Source organism: Carica papaya, chromosome 1 (assembly GCF_054855325.1).
Source record: "Carica papaya isolate Zhongbai chromosome 1, ASM5485532v1, whole genome shotgun sequence".
NCBI lineage: Eukaryota > Viridiplantae > Streptophyta > Magnoliopsida > Brassicales > Caricaceae > Carica > Carica papaya.
In genome coordinates, this window is record NC_142309.1 from 12,207,781 (window position 1) to 12,225,025 (window position 17,245).

Consider the following 17,245-nt stretch of genomic DNA (forward strand, 5'->3'; position numbering starts at 1 on the left):
AAATTAGGGAGTACGAAGCCTCGCTATTCACTCTTTCCAAGGCAAGAGTGAATGGGACAGAAGATCAACCCATTTGGAGCCTCAATACTTGTGGGATTTTCTCTTTTAGATCTTTTCACAATTACCCGACAATAAGGGAGATCACAACTAAAGATTTTCCTTCCAAACAAATCTAGAAGGTCAATGCTCGACCAAAATTGCCTTTTCTGCACAGGAGGCAGTTAGATGATGTATTATAACTTTGGATAATAAGTTTATCAAGAGGGGAAGGATTCTGGTGAATGGATCTCATTTGTGTAAAAAGGGATGCGAAGTCATGCAATCATATTCTTATGTGGTGTTCTTTTGCTTGAAGACTATGGACCCTTGCTTATAGCATTTTGGATATTAATTAGGTAACGGCCAGCTCAATGAGGGAGGATATTTGGCGTGGAAAGGTACCAGTGGGAGAAAATAGCATCTCAGCCTTGTCCCTCTTGCCATCTTTTGGGTGGTGAAAAAGGAAAGAATTGGGAGAGCTTTTTTTAAAACAATTAAAAAAAATAGGAGATTGTTGGTAGGGAAAGATTCTCCATATATAAGAAATAAGAGAGCTTTTGAGGGCAAGGAAGGGGGCTTTGATAGATTTAAAGATTGTTGGTTTCAGATCTTAGCTTTTTTGATTAAGGGTCATCCTCTTTACTCTTTTGAGAATTTCAAGAATCTTTTTCTCAAAAAAAAAAAAAAAGAATTTCAGAAATCTTATTGATGTTTTTATTGATATGTAAATATTTTTATATACGGGTTTGCACCTCCTTGATGTCTATTAATGAATGTATACTTTTTATTCCATAGCAAAGAACTCAAGAAAATCAACCTAAAAATCCGTTTGAATATACTACCTAAAAGACTAATTATAAAAATCCGTTTGAGCTGCACTCAAGCCACCACTAATTCAATCATGGTCCATGGATGTTAGAACTCAAGTATCTATTATTCTATCAATTACCTAGACTCCCATTTAAATGGGGATGTTCATACTTTAATACTTCTTGCTGCATTTTTATGAAAATTGATGCTTTTAAGAAATTAAATAAGCTGCTTCCTTCCAAGATATCATGGATTTAAGAAGCCAAACATCCAAAAGTAAGTACATCAGTACAACTTAAGCTCAGAATTACCTTAGAGTTGATGGGCTCAGATGGACCTCGATTTTTATCAATAGTTCTAGTCTCCAACATCCTAATCAAACGCAAACCTTCCCCATTAGCTAAAATTTTGATACCATTTTCACTTGTGACTGCCAATAGTGATCCTTCTTTATTGAATCTCAGTCTAGGACTAGCCTGCAAGTGGAAACATGCAACTAACAATAAACAATGGCAACTTATCCATATTTTTTTAAAAAAGAAACTTATCTGAAACTCATCTATATTGTATTGAAAAATAATAGTTAGAAGGAGATCTTTTCCCAAAAAGAAAATGCATCACTAACAGGCAACCCTCCATCTGCATCAACTGCTGCCAACATGTTGGTATTATCCATATCCCAAAACTTGATCTGGAATTCATCACCAGCAGCTAGGAATCGGTTCCTTGTTGTGTCGAACTGGACAACAGTCACAACACCTAAAGAACGCTTTCTGAAACCAGAATACGTTCTTTTAATGGCTCCTTCACTCTCATTCCACTCAACCAAATGAGATTCACCTTCCTTGCTCGTTCCGCATGAAAAAAGCCTGCATGGAAAAAATGCAACATTTTCTGTTTTATGTATATTGATATATATATATATATATGCATCTCCATGTGTGTATATGTGTACATATAAACACACACATACACACATATATATGTGCATGTTTAGTGCTGTAATCCTATAAAATGGCCTAGAAAGTGATGCAGCACAAGCTAACAAGAAGAGAAATACAGAAGGGCAGACATTTGGGAAGAAGAATAAAAATAAAAATAAAACGGAGAAAAAGCATGTGCCTTTGTGAAGGGTACCGAAATCGTAGACAGCTCTCTTACACTAATGAAGAGGCAGAGGATGTCTAAAATTTCAAAAGGTAAATGGCTGGTTTTTAAATTGAATTCTGAGAAGGCATGTGATAGGGCAAATCGGGAGTTTCCAGATAAACTCATGTTTAGGGAAGGTTTCAATGATAGGTGAGGGTGGATTAGAGGGTGTTTATCTTAGGTGTTCTTTGCAATTATCATTATGGTGAGGTCAAATCTTGTTTCCTTGGCAGAGAGATGTGAGGCAAGCGGTCACTCTTTCTCCATCCTTTATGTTACTGATGGATGTCCTTAGATGCATGCTGACTTGAGGGTCTACGAAGGATTGTTTAGAGGCTTGGTGAGGAGGAGAGATCTCCCATTTTAAATTTGTAGAATATATGATTCTTTGTCTTTGCCATAATGCTTGTATGGTTAATGTGCTTATTTTATGGCATGTGTAGGAGCATTTTAGGGTTAACATTAATCTTAGAGCATGTTTCCTTCAGTAAATAAAGGTGAAATGAAGTATGAACATAATAACCATTACATTACCAGTTCCAATTACTATGTTTGGTTCTGATTTAATGAGTAGCGTTGCTTGTAATTGTCATTCCCTTACAAACCTGTAATTTGGCTTCATAGGCGAGGGGGTATGACTCCCAGTTACGAGCTCACATAAATCAATTGGACAAATGTACCACGAGTCTGAAAACTAATTTACATATCTACCAAAGTTACATTCTAGATAAATTCCAACAAACAGTCATTTTAGATAGTTGGGTTCTCATTAGCACAATGTCAGCCAAAACCGACCATCAGGCATACTGTTGAGTTTTTAGTTGTTTGCCAAAGGCTGGTTGTCAGAAAATTTGGCCTCTTTTCTCCTTGACTAACTATGGCTTGATTTTACTACAGAGCATATTTCACAGGAAAAATCCAGCAGAAAATTGCCAAATCTTTCCTCCCCAAACACTTAACACTAAAGATAGAACAGAGAGAAAAAAGAGAGAGCAGTGAGGGGGAGAAGATAGATGCGATCATCTATGAAATCAACGAAGACATCAGAGAGATTAGAGCACAACATAGTGCAATTTTGTCTCTGCATGTTGCAAGGTCAAATGAAGCCATGGCAATTGGAAATGGACCCTTTACCCTTTTCTTTTTAGGTAAAGAACAAGCATCTCTGTTTTCCAGTAAGGAAAGTCAAGGATGGTTGAGACTAGCCTAAACCCTGGATCTTGTGGTTCATGGCGCTGAAGTGTTCAGAAAAGAAATAAAATTCTCCCATAACTTGAAGGAAGGAGAAAGCCAGCCACAGAAGCCTCAATGTTTCTTATTATCAAAGCCCAAAGAAGTGCTTCTCTTTGTTTACCTCTCTATTGACCAAGACAGGGTCAATTGGGAGAGCTTCCATTTGATGTTTGCAGATAAATTTGTACTCTTCATGAAATCAGGTAAAGAAGCATTAATGAACTTAAACGGGATCTTTCTATGGCTACAAGAAGTTTCCAATCTCAAAAGTTAACTAAGGAAACAAAAATACTCCCATGGGAATTGAGTACAAGACTGAAGAGTTTGCACAAATCCTTAAAGCAAAGTCACTTATCTTGACCTTTCTCTTGGTGCAAAGATTAAAGCAAAAAGAATTTCTGATCCCATTATTGAGCAGTAGACAAAATGTTCTAGCTAGAAGAATAGAGTAACAAAGGGGAATAGGCTGACCCTTATTAAATGTGTTCTCTCAAATCACTGCATTTATTTTGGTCTCCCACCGGATGACTGCTTCTCATTGAAGTACTTCTTTTACTTCTTTTTCTGGTTTTAGTGGAGGACATCTTATTCTCCATCTTTGTGTTCCTCTCTTTCTTTTTTTTTAATTAAAAAAAAGTATTATTGAGAAAGAACAGCAAACATTACAAGAGAAAAAAGCAATAGATAATATATCAGCTGAATGAAAAGTAAAAATATTCCTCTGTTTATTTTCTTAATAATACTTCTCTTTCTATCAAAACACAAATCTGCTACAAGTATAGTTCTAGGAGCCAGCATTATCACCTCAAAAAGAATAGAAAGTCAACTGTGTTCAAGTGAGATATTGGTATTTTGGCAAGGTCATGGACCTATGATGGATCGAGCCAACGAAGTTGGATGGTAAATTTGCATGAATAGTTATTTACAACTGCTCTGGAGGTCTTCTTTTAAAGCCATGTAAAAGGATTAATAATTTCCCTAACCAGTGTGGAAAAAGGGGGGATGTGCTTTAAGTTAAAAAGAAAAACATAATGTTTCTTCTACATAACAAATTCATTATCCAACTGTTTCTCCGCAATTATCTCACAAAACAGAATGCATTTTGATTGTGAACATCAACTGCTTTCCATCTCAAATTGTTCAAGGCACCATTCAGGTAAAGAGTGTTGGGAATTCTGCATGAATAAAGCTTGTGTTTAATTTTATATTTGATTTTAATTCCTCCATCTATGAATGAAATCTACTGAGTCTTGTTTTTTGAGTGGCTAACTCTGTATCATGTTGCAATAACATTATGATTTAGGTTGTTGTCATTTCCTATAGATCAACTTTTGTTTTCTGTTTTCTGTTGTTATAAAATTATACCCCACCATGCAACATCATGTTGGATCTACAATACGCAAGTTTCAAATGTTAAGCGGGCCTAGGGTAAATCAGTTGAGGTTGCAGTAAAAACATCACTTGATTGATGCTAAACTACTTTCTAATGCACCTAAAGCTATTAGGCATTTGGATGCAGACAAATCAGTCTTGGACATTGAAAAACAGGTATTAGGTGCTTCTAATGCAACAAGCATGCGAAGGGTGGAGAGGGGAGGGGGAAGCGGGAAAGGAAGATATTTACCTGGTTCCATCCGCACTATATGCCATTGTGGTGCACCAAAGCCCAGGAGCATCATAATCAACTCTAGAACCCAAGCAATCATATAACCAAGCTTTAATCTTCCCATCAAGAGCCGTAGAAAAAATGAACTGCACCTCAAGAAACAACACTTTGAGAAAATACAGGGATTGGAGAAAGTGGAAGCTATCTTCTCTTCCAAATAATTCACTATGCTGATATACTGTATTTTAATTATAAAAGAAGGCATAGCATGTAGTTAAGAGTTTCGAGCCAGAGACAGGTTTAGAAAGGGATTTACATGAATATTTTCTTTGTAATGAGGGCAAACGGAATATACAGGAGCTTCATGACCCTCAAATGTGTACTGTTTGCGTCCAGCTACAGCATCCCATACCTGTCAGAAAATGACATATAATAAGGCTAGCCAAAGCTTGCTTTATGCATAAAGCTAAACCATGATAAAATGTAAATACCTTAATCATCTTATCATCACCGCAAGTGACCACGCAGAGTTGCTTATTTGGATAAGCAAATGCAATATCATTAACACCACCAATATGGGCATCAATCTAAAAGAATAGATAACGAGTCAATAACTTATACATTTTTTTTTTCAAGATAAGTCAATAACCTATACATTATTAGTGAAGATTAACAAAATGGAGCACAAACCTCCAAATGCTGCCTCAGTTCTCCATTGGGATTGTAAGTATAAATCTGAACAATATGTTTTGAGAAAGCAATACCTTGACAAAGTAAAATATTGAAAAATAAATAGGTGGTGACATGAAATCAAATCAGTCATAAGCAATATATTGATCCAGGCATACCAAGCATTAACCCATCTGGTCCCCAGACACATCGATTTACAGATATCGTAGCATCATTCAAGAGTGCAGTCTGGCAACAGAAATAAGATGACAGAGAGTGTTAGAGAATGGGGATATTTCCTATATAGTCAGCTAGAGAAATAGTAACATATTTCTCATATAGCCTTTTCCTATATAGCTAATGATATAGGACAAATTAGGGCTGCTTTGCCTATTAAGAACTCAGGAAAAGAGTTAAATATCACATATAGGGTTCTTAGGCATCACATCTAAGTGTTGATTGAGTCATATAATCAGTTATGAGAAATTCTCAAAGATATTATTGAATACTTAATGAATAACAAATGATATTGCAAACTATTTATACTAATTTCTAACTAAAATTAAAGTGGGAAATAGCAAACTAATAGAATTAAGAACCTCAATCCTAATACAACTAGAAAATAATCCTAATAACAATAAACTCTAACTCTAAAAAAATAAAATATTAACTTTCTAAAATTATAATAATACTCCTAAATAATATAATAATAGACTACTAAATAGTTTAGTTGTTTTACATTTAATATATAACTACAATTTATAATTTAATTAGGAAATCTAGAACTAGCTCATTATGCATTACTCTCCTAGTTAGAGAAAACTCGTCCACAAGTTTTAAAGTCGCAAATGATGTAAAGTCTTGACCTTTGAACTTCCCCATGAAAACTTCTCAATCTTGATAGGATTAGAAATAGAAGGTTCCAACCCATGGACTTATTAATTACAGATCACTCTTGCATACTACAAAAGACTTTGAGAATCTTATACACATCCTGATTGAAGTGTAAATAATTTTACCCCCTTGGTGCTTGTAAATGATACATACTAAACTTTTAGTTCAAAAAATAAGAATTTAGTAATATGTCAATTTAGCAATGTTTCTTTATCTGTTTTAAGTAGGGAAACAGCCTGCTATTCTTTCTAGTTATTAGTTTGCCTCTCTCTATTTTTTCTCTTGCTTTTTGGAGGATACATGATCCTCCTTATTTGTATCTCTTTCTTCCTTTCTAATATATCTTCTTTTATATCACAACTAAAAAGATCCTATAGTTTACCTTTTCTTATCCCTTATTATCCCTATAGTTACATGCACTATTTCTTCAACAAAATAACAAGTAAAATATTTTAGTTTCTTCCCTTAGCAGAGAAAAATCAATCTCTAATCCAAAATCATAAAACATTGATTGATGAGCAAGGCTAATCGAAGAGATGCAATCATATATTGCATAAGATATCCCAAATTCATGAATTCCCATGTAACTCATAGTAAATTCAGATAAGTTAGATGAGAGGGGCTTATGGAAAAAGTCAACCTTGTGATATTCACATGAAATTAATTACATATAATAAACAATACCTGCAAAGGCATCGAAGAAGCTGAGATATCCCAAACCTTGAATGGTTTATGCGCCAACCTTTCTCGTGAGCCAACATCCCATATACTGATGTCACCAACATTTGTGCCAACTGCAAACAATAACTTAGCTCAAGTAAAATGCCCTAACACTTCCCTTTTAAGGTCAACAAAAATGAGGGATCAACCTAAAAGAATCGTTTGCTGTTGGGGATGAAAGTCCATGCTCGTGACAATGGAACCTTGATTAAGTGTCCGCACAACATTTTTTGGAAGGTCATCGAGTGAATAGACATTTGGAGCATGTGTTACACCAGAAAAGGACACCTAGAGACATTGTAAATGAATATTTTTAACTCCATACAAGAGAAACAGAGAGAGAGAGAGAGAGAGGGGTAAGGACAGCTCAAAAAATTACAACCACCTAATAAAAAGCAGCTGTAATTGTTACAGCTATTAAGTGTGTAAATTCAACAAGTACCAAGAAGCAATATAAAAAAATAGAATAAATAACTGCCTCGTTTATTAGCACCTCATCAGATTGGCCAGTGCGAATGCGCTTCATCAAGTGCTCTGAGTCAGCTGATTGATAATCCATCCCTGCCACACCAGAGGGAGTCCTTGGATGTTTCAAAAATGAAGCTGCATGCATCAGAAAAGACCAACAAAATTTTATCAGGTAGCCAGACCAACAGAGACACAAATGAATCAGAACTACATAGTTAGAATCATCCTAACCAGCACTAGAAGGCTGCACAAGACCAGGAGGCGCAGCCGCCACAGCAGGGTGCGGTAAGGAAGGATTATTGCCAGACATCCAACCAGCAATAGCACCAGGAGATGGGGAAACAACAGGCTGAAATGGCTGCAAATGCGGAATTATTGAAACTATTGTGTTAGAATGTTGCAAGTTTTTTATCCAGCCCCCAAGTCGTTGGAAATACTTACACCAGGGGCACCAACGGGAGGAAAAGCTCCAGCTTTAGGAATTGGTCCAACAAGAGGACTGTTTGTAGGAGGAGGAGGACGAGCTCCATTGGTTGGAGGAGTACAAGAATGATCAGTGAAGAGTGTTTTAATATCAGGGTTTGGACGAGGATTCTTGCAGAGTTGATGTTGCCAGTTTAGACTGAGAAGTTGACATACAGGAAAATGAGCACATAGGAAAATCAAACAAAATTAATATAAGATGCAAGGGTGTATAACAAAGACTACTTATATGCATCCAGTATAAGGCATACCACTCTAAGACTTAGAGCTTAGTATTTCGAAGGCATAACACCAAATTTTAGTTTTTATAACATCCAGCTTCACCAACAGTTGATAACCTTTTTCTATAGAAAAAGAAGAGATATTATTACGAGAGAACAGATAACAAAAGGAGGAAAAGATATCCTTTGTTCTTCTGAATGTAAATGCATAAAAAGGAAAGGAAAAGGAGAAAGACAAACTAATCTTTCGAAAAAAAAAAAAATAGCTACGCAAGCTCCATATAACATAGATTCCTAAAAGTGCAACAGTGCATTAGCCAAAGAAAACCCAAGAAAGATAACTTATTCCATAGATTCCAAAAAAGTGATAAATGATCGTTGAAAATTCTAGTATTCCTATCCAGCCATATCAGCCACAGCCCAGCCAAAAAAGGCTCTTGCTAAAGAGCAATAATCTCCTTCTTCATAACCATGCTCAGAAGAATAGATGAAAGAAACCATCAATTCTACTAGGAGAAACTCAAGAAACACCAAAAGTATCAAAACCCAAGAAACACCAAAATTATCAAAAATTTGGTGCCAAATTCTCCAAATCGCATCAAATGGCAAGACTAGATGATTATGAGTCTTCGTGGCTCTAAAACCCATCACATATACCCAGCAACAAAACATGATTCAATGTGCAAGCATGCTACCCTCTTCAAGAGTCATCCTCTTTCTTCTATAGAGGATTTAAAGGACCTCATTGATATTTTGACAGAATTATTTTTTGAGATACAGTATTCAGATTGTACCTAAACAGGAGTGGAAAGATATTCTTGGATGATTCTTATTAATAAGATCTGTGTGCTATTTATAGCTTACAAAAGATTAGGTTATAGAAACCTAATAATACAAAAGGACAAGAGCTGTAGTATATACAGACTGGACAGGAGCCAGAGCCCTCAATATGAAAGAGGACACTGTATCCTTGAAAGACCGGACAACAGATCTCTAATATGGAATCAAGTTTCTCCAAGCATAATATTTTATGTTTGAAACTCCAAAAGATGGGTAAGAGGAACGTGAAAATTGGAGGGAAGAACAAGAGGATGAATTGGCTATAACAGAGGAGGTAAGACTCATGATTCCAGTAGGAAAGAAAGAAAATATTCTAATCTCTTTTATGATTATCAACTCTGATACCATAAACTGGTATGTGAAAATATTATTGCATGATTCGTATTGATTAGAGCAGTATGCTATTTATAGCTCACAAAGTATTAGATTATAGGAACATAATGAAAGAAAAATACAATAGTAGTAGCAATCATGGACTACCTGAGAAAAAAAAGTTTTTTAAATAATGGACTACCTAAAAATTTAATAACAGTTAAGCCCTTTAGTACCTCCTTGGTTCCTTGCTAATAGATTCTTCTTTTTCTCTTAAAGGATAATAATAACCACGCCACCCCGCTTACTTTTCTTTGGACACAATCCTATTAGGGGGAAGTATGTCTTTTTTTATAGTAAGTATTAGGGGGAAGTATCTCTTACTGCAACCTACCTTATTAACCGATTATCATCAAGTGTTTTGGACTCTAAAAACCCTATGGAAGTTCTCTCGATATTCTACCAATAAATCAGTGTCATAAACCATCTGATCTCTATTATTGCGACAAGAAGTCAGCTATAAATATTACTCATAATCTGGTACAGTATGACCAAACAAAGCATATTAAAGTTGACAGGCATTTCATCAAGGAAAAAGTAGACTGAGGTTTGATTTGCACACCCTACATGCCTATCCGCTCACTACTTGCAGACGTGCTCATTAAAAGTCTACATAATCCAACTTCTTAGTCGATTATAACCTAACTGTGAATGAACAATGTCTATTCACCAGTTTGAGGAAGAGTATAAAAAGCAGTGTACATGGGTAATTTAATACATATAAAGGTATAATAGAAAAATACTTGTATATAACTAATATTAGGATTTCCTTTCTTGCACTAAGAATCATGCATATATAGGGACCTTTTCTCTCAATAATGTTTGTTCTATTCTTCCACAATTACCATAAAAGGATTTAGAATGGACAATTATCGAGAGTATTTCAATAAAATCAAATAAAATCCTAACCTTATTCTTTCAAAAAGAAGGTATCATCCATAAGTTCTCGTGTGTCTATACCCCACAACAAAATAGGATCCAGAAAGGAAAAATGGTCATCTTAAAACCACCTGAGCTTTTCTATTTTAGACAAATGTACCTAAATCGTATTGGAGGGAAGTCGTACCTGCAGCCCCACATCTCATCAACCAATTACCTTCTAGAGTTTTCGGATTCAAGAGCCTGTGGACTTTCTCTCCACATTACAACCTTGACCTACACACAACGAACCATCTTGTCCACAGGTTATTTGGGTGAGTTGCTTTTGTCCATGTTCACTGTCCTACTCATAAAAAATTATATCCTAGGACTTTGAAGATTTTTGTCAATGTACTCCTCAACTCAGAAAGGATATAAGTATCATCAACCTCCCTCAAAAAGATTTTACGTCATGATGGATGTCACATTCCATGAGCATGAATCCTACTTTCATCAACCTTATCTTTAGGAAGAGAGTTCAATAGAGGAAGATACTAGGGTCTTGTCTTTCAATTTCCAGTATATTAGTATATGTTTAATAAAAAGTCTTTACCTTATTCCTTTGAACTCAATTCAATGTCCTAAAATCCTCCTAAATCAACATCAGATATTGCCTGCATGAGCATAAGATTTCACAAAAGTAAGGTATCTCAAGGAAGAAAGTAACAACTCTACATAGGCAGTACCTCCATTTTGGTACCCTGTTAATATATACTCTACAATTTTTATTGCAAAAAAAAAGAAAGTAACAACTCTAAAATATGTGCAAGTACCTGAATCCAACCCAAATCCTAAGAATAAGGTAATAAATTATGATTCTTTATTACAAGATAACTGTAAATTTCATGTGAGCAAATCATAAACAGGATTTACCTACATCTATCAAGAAATTGAGCATAGAACGCATAAAAGAATCTTATATTTACTCTCAAATTTTGTTCCCTTTGAGAAGTTTTCACCATCCCATAAGGTCTTCCTTGTTAGCCTAAACACCATCATCCTTCTCACTACCCCAATCTGAGGCATTATCCAATAAGAAATGGGCGCAAGCAATGTTTTTTTTTTTTTTTTGAGATTAGAAATGGACACAAGCAATCACTGAATGTGGACATTAAAACATTGGAGAAGAATAAGACCCAGGAGGACCGGAAATAAAAAATTGTAGGCTATCAATGGTATATAGAATAACATAAAAAGCAAGTAGATCAATGGAAAGATAAAAGACAAGGTTGGTGGCAAAAGCGTACACTAAACATACGGAACTAAATGCCAGGAGATATTTGCTCAACTTGGAAAGATGAATATAGTAAGAATCCTATTATCATTAGCTGCTAACTTTAATTGGGAATTACAACAATTTGATGTCAAAAATGCATTTCTACATAGAGATTCGGAGGAAGCAATAAATATGGATAATCCTCCGAGTTACGAAGAGAACTTCACTAGCCGTACTGTGCGTAAACTTAAGAAAATCTTGTATAAACTAAAGCAATCACCACGAGCATGATTTTACATATTTGCTAGAGTTATAATAGTCACGGGATAAAAGCAGAGCAAAGGAGATCACGCATTGTTCATCAAGCAATCATCTTCAGAGAAAGTCACAACCCTTCTTGTCTATATGCACGACATAATATTGATAAGAGATGATGATGTAGAGAAAACAACTAAATCAGTACCTAACCAAAGAATTTGAGACCAAAAATACTGGGAAGGTTGAAATACTTTGTTGACATAGAGGTACTCACTCTAAATAGGCTATCTACGTCTCTCAACAATAGTATGTTATTAATCTACTTAAAAAGCAGGTAAGTCAGCATGCAGACCAGCAAATACCCCAATGGACCAAAACCTCAAGTTGAGAAAAGCAATAGAAGAGGTGAAGATAGACAAAGAAATGTATTACCATCTGGCAGGAAGACTTATTTATTTGTCTCACACATGATAAGATAAACCCTATGGAGTAAGTGTGGTCAGTTAGTTTATGTACAGTCCAAGAGAAGTACTTATAGGCAACTTACCGAGCATTGCAATACCTTAAAGGCACACCAGATAGCTGTATTTTATTCAAAAGAAATGGACATCTAATTATTGAAGCATACATAGATGTTGATTATGTTGAATCAAGACTTCGGTCTTCTTTCAAGAAGACAGACTTTTTTCTTAATTGACTTGTAAATCCTTTTGTACATAGGTTGCACCCCCATAGCGCCCTATTTCAATATATTACTACACTTTTATCTCAAAAAAACGTTGATTATGTTGAATCAATCATTAATAGGAGATCAACCTCTGGGTGATTATACCTTTCTTGGTAGTTATTTGGTAATTTGAAGTAAAAAGCAAAATATGGCAGAACCCGCAAGTGCATAAGCAAAATTTTGGACAATTAAATGGATGACCAATGAGACTCCATTGTGATAATAAGTATGCCATCAACACATCCCATAATCAGTACAATACGTATATTCAAGTCGACAGCCACTTCATGAAAAACTTGAGAGTTGACCAATTTATACACCATTTGTGTGCTTGCACGGTTAGTTGGCTGACGTGCTTACTAAAAGACTTAGTAGCCCACTATTTCAAATATTGTACCAAACTAGGCATGAAGATCACCTATTCACCAGCATGAAAGGAAATGTGGGAAAAGGGAAGTGTATATATTTTTCCCATTTTGTAATATACTGAAACAGGTCTATTTAAGTAGAACTCTATCACGGTGGAATATCCGATGAATTATGGGATTCTAAAACAATTAGGTTTCCGTTTAAGTAGATATACGATAACTCTATAAATAGATATATAATCACTAGTAATATTTAATAAGAAATACAAATTTCTCCACAGTTCCAATTCACAAGCCACCATTATGTTAGAAAGACAACACCTTTCCTACCTCACTAAACAATCTTCAACACTTCCTCTATCCCAAGCCATAGAAACTTCCTCATAATCCTCTCTAAATTCTCAATCATCCTAAAGAGATTCCAAACCAGGAAAGATAATAGAGAGGTATACTCGAGAAACAAGCCTGAGATAAAGTGACTCTACCACCTAAAGAGAACAAACCAACCTCCTAGCACTCAAGCCTTCTAAATCTCTACTAACAATCTCATTCCAAAACAAAAACGACCTAGGTTTGCCCCCAACAAACTAGCTAAGTAGGCAATCGTCCAGGATAATCTAGTACACTCAATAGCCTCTACAAAATCCCTAAAAATGTTATCCTAAACTCTTGTTTAGGTTTATGCTAAGCCCCCAAATACTCTCAAAATTCTAAACAAGGATGAGTGCATTCTTAACCAACCTCTCACTCTACAAAAGAAACAAAATATATCATCTACAAATTAGAGGTGAGAGACCTCCACTTATCCTTCCCTAAAATAAGACCTTTAACCAAACGTCACCCTATGCAACTAAACAAATCAACCACTAGCCACTACATATTTATTAATTTTAACCAAACAAAATAAGTACTTATGCTCAGAAGGGAAAAAAAGAAAAAAAAAAGCACTTTTATCCAAACATGTAATTACTTATTTTCTAGATAAGTACTTGAAGTTTCTTATAATCACTAGTACTTAAAGCATATCTTTTTCAGCAATTCCAAAAAACATCCACATAAAACAATGAATAACCTTTGGTTTATCAAAGTCCTTAGTCGAGAACTTTTAAAAGCTGGAAACATAAGCTTGTCACGGAATAGTGGATTTGCTTCAATCAGCTTTTTAAGTTCTACCAGCATGATATTTCGAGCCGATTTTGTGTCCCCATATTTGGAAAGCTGCTCATTTTGCCTGACAACATATTGCAGCAGAAAATTTATCCATCATAAAGAATTTAAGGGGATTAAACAATATATCTTAAAGAACACTAAACCAAAAATAATTATTCAGTAGAAACCTAAAGTTATCAAGAGTCAGCAGCTGAGTAATTTCTTTGAAAAGCTCCTCATTGAAGGATGCAAATACTTTTAGGTCCTTCACAAGAATCTCCACAGCCTTTGCTCGATCCTGCCTGATAGCATTCCACACAAGATCAGAAGATGCCACAAGTGCCCATAAAAACATAAGGAGATATCCAACGCTAACAAAAAAGAATGGTAACTCCCTATTTCAATAGATAAATATTGACAACTACTCCAAATTTCTAAAAACTACCTCCTATTACTGTTTTTTTAAATGTCCTCATCACATCAATTAATGTGGATGTTGCTTCTAACAGTCAGTAACAGGGTCTTTTGTATTCAGATACTAGAAATTTAAAAAACAACCAGATAGTAGTGTAATTGAAAATTCACCGATCTAGTGCTTCCAAATACTTCTGCTTCCGGATTTCAAAGAAAATCTTCATTGAATAACGATTATCATCAACTTTTGTGAATCCACACAAATACCGCTCCACTTCATCCCATTCACCAGCCTGTACTTGATCCTCAAAGTACTTCATGTTGAAGAAGAACCCAGACTCTTGCTCCAACCTGAATTTCCAGCAACCCACAAAACAAGGAGGTAAAAGCAGAGCATTAGGGGTCCCTACGAGTTAAGGTTCTTAAGCTCCATTACGTAGGTAAGGAAAGCAGGTAAATAGAGAGAAACTAAGCGCCATTTTCAGAAGCCAAGAAGTACTCCAAAAAAAAAGTGTAAACCAAACAATTGCCTACTTCCTTCAACTCCAGAAACATATACCTCAATTCAACTTAGCCAAATAGGCAGCAACCTCAGCATAGTGCATGTAGTCTTTTTCTTAATTTAACCATACGCCTAAACTTTTCTCGGCTACCAAACATAATGTTAACATGGAAGAAACATGTATTAGAAGAAATATAACTTACTTATGAACGGTTTCCTTGAATTTTTCCTCGTCTAAGAACTGTAATATCAAAAAAACTAATTCCCTACTCAACGAAGACATGGTCCCCGGCAGCCCTAATCGCTCCAGTGCAAAGATCTTTATCAAACCAAAGTACAAAATGTAGTGACCAACCCAAGTTTTCCACAAAACCCTTGTAAAATGCCAACACGTCAATAAAATCAGGATTGGAAAACACCCTCCAATTTTCACTTCTTCGGCTCCGTTGTGATATCAATAGTAGGCTTTCAAACAACTCAGCAAGCATCCATTTCAGGATACTGGTTTAAACGTAGAATCGTTGAAGCACTCAAGCCAGACCACTGCAGAAAAGTTTGTCCACCGAAACACGCACCGCCAAATTCAAAAACTAAAAAAGCTACGGTTTTGAAGCAAACCCACTTGGAAACTCCCGAATAAATCCCAATTTTCCGTTTCTTGCGCACAAAGATCAGGCAAATAAAGCTCAATGTACGCTGCAAAATGTGAGGCACCAAAGAAATAAAAGAGCTTTATTTCTCAATAAGTAATCAAATAGAAGGAAAGAGGGAAATAACTGTCTGCTCATTAACGCAACCAGATAGGAGATGAAGCAGCAGCAATATAATGAACTATCTGCTAGGGTTAGGGTTTTGTATCTGCTTTGGGTTTTTCCAGTTTAATCCTTTATTCTTCTCCCTTTCTTCGCAGCAAGTCTCTCTCTGGGCAACAGTAACAGCAAAAACAAGTCTCACTTTCTCTATCTCACTAGAAAAACAGAGAATAAAATATGGGTTTGGGCTGTGTTTCTCTCTCTTTCTATGTATCTTTTATACTTTTTCTCTCTAGAACTTGATGAACTAAGACTTTTCCCTTCTTTCTCTCACTGTCATCTACACATACCTTTCTCTCTCTTATCTGACACCGAGCTCGCCTTTCACTTTCTCTCTCTCGTGATTAAACTATATTATATTAATACATATATATATATATATGTAAATCACTATTCTTTATATAGCAATAATAGGTTCAGTAATACACTCGCTCTGGACCTGATTTTTCCTCATATCTCCATGCAAATAAATCCCTTTCAATTATATAAGTTTCTAATTACTGTCATTATTTTCAGTTTTTTGAATCTCCTTGTCAAAATTTGAATTTCCTGTTGTACCTTTTTATACCCTACGCTATCAATATTTTTTATTTCACCTAGGAAATTTTTTGAGTATCATATTATTATATGTTAATTATGATTTTTACATTCAATATATTTACTTAATTGTAACTAGAAGATTGAATTTGACATGTTGTTTATGTTAATCTAATAAATTTTTTTTTCTATATCTTGGGTTATTGTTGAGATTCTTTATCCAGTTAACCTTACAATAGCTAATTAATTAAATTTAATCATTATTTAAAAATGAATTATTTCAAAAATTTATCTTAATCATTTAATTTTAAAAAATTTATATTCTATTTTTTATATTTTGATGTATTATTTTTCTAATTTAAGACTTTATATTTTTATATTTAAGTTGAGTGCATTGATTTCACTTTCAACTATATTGTTTTAAAATTTTATTATAATGTTTCACCGGAGTGTTGAATCTACGTTCAAAATATATAATTTATGTAACTATAACAATATTTTTATTACTACTTATCATTAAAAAAAAATATTATTAAAATTATTAAATCACGAATATTTACATAATTTTACTTCATATCAAACAAGAATCCGAGTAATTATTGTTCTTTTATTTTAATTTTTTATGTTCCAATCATATTAAATAAATTATGTTTTAGTAGTAGTATGATTATGTTCCAAGATTTCAATCAAACTAACCATTGAATATGATTCAGATTCTAAAGAATTACACAATTTGAAATTAAAGGACTCATCATTTTCAACACAAGAAATATGGTATCATATGCTACATTGCGCATCATCCAAAAAACCCCATGACTATGTCGAAAAACAATTTCTCTA

At 34.7% G+C, this 17,245-nt stretch overlaps 1 protein-coding gene across 6 annotated transcripts in view; it reads right to left on the reverse strand.

The window, feature by feature from the left end:
• The window catches only part of LOC110816337 (protein TOPLESS-RELATED PROTEIN 2-like), a 31,398-nt gene extending 15,196 nt beyond the window's left edge, over positions 1 to 16,202 (reverse strand). For 2 of the 6 annotated variants that reach the window (XM_088219792.1, XM_088219790.1), the window contains exons 1-16: positions 15,260 to 16,202; positions 14,726 to 14,905; positions 14,329 to 14,442; positions 14,064 to 14,222; positions 8,030 to 8,210; positions 7,820 to 7,946; positions 7,614 to 7,723; positions 7,270 to 7,408; positions 7,085 to 7,194; positions 5,686 to 5,755; positions 5,528 to 5,601; positions 5,329 to 5,424; positions 5,154 to 5,249; positions 4,856 to 4,983; positions 1,475 to 1,718; positions 1,161 to 1,325 (exon numbers count right to left, since the gene is read on the reverse strand). In XM_088219792.1, the coding sequence (XP_088075918.1) occupies positions 1,161 to 1,325; positions 1,475 to 1,718; positions 4,856 to 4,983; positions 5,154 to 5,249; positions 5,329 to 5,424; positions 5,528 to 5,601; positions 5,686 to 5,755; positions 7,085 to 7,194; positions 7,270 to 7,408; positions 7,614 to 7,723; positions 7,820 to 7,946; positions 8,030 to 8,210; positions 14,064 to 14,222; positions 14,329 to 14,442; positions 14,726 to 14,905; positions 15,260 to 15,339 (2,073 nt within the window). In that variant the 5' untranslated portion in view covers positions 15,340 to 16,202. The remainder of the gene's footprint in view (positions 1 to 1,160; positions 1,326 to 1,474; positions 1,719 to 4,855; positions 4,984 to 5,153; positions 5,250 to 5,328; positions 5,425 to 5,527; positions 5,602 to 5,685; positions 5,756 to 7,084; positions 7,195 to 7,269; positions 7,409 to 7,613; positions 7,724 to 7,819; positions 7,947 to 8,029; positions 8,211 to 14,063; positions 14,223 to 14,328; positions 14,443 to 14,725; positions 14,906 to 15,259) is intronic. The other 4 variants (XM_088219803.1, XM_088219801.1, XM_088219795.1 and 1 more) reach the window with 3 other exon arrangements.
• Positions 16,203 to 17,245: the final 1,043 nt, after the last annotated feature.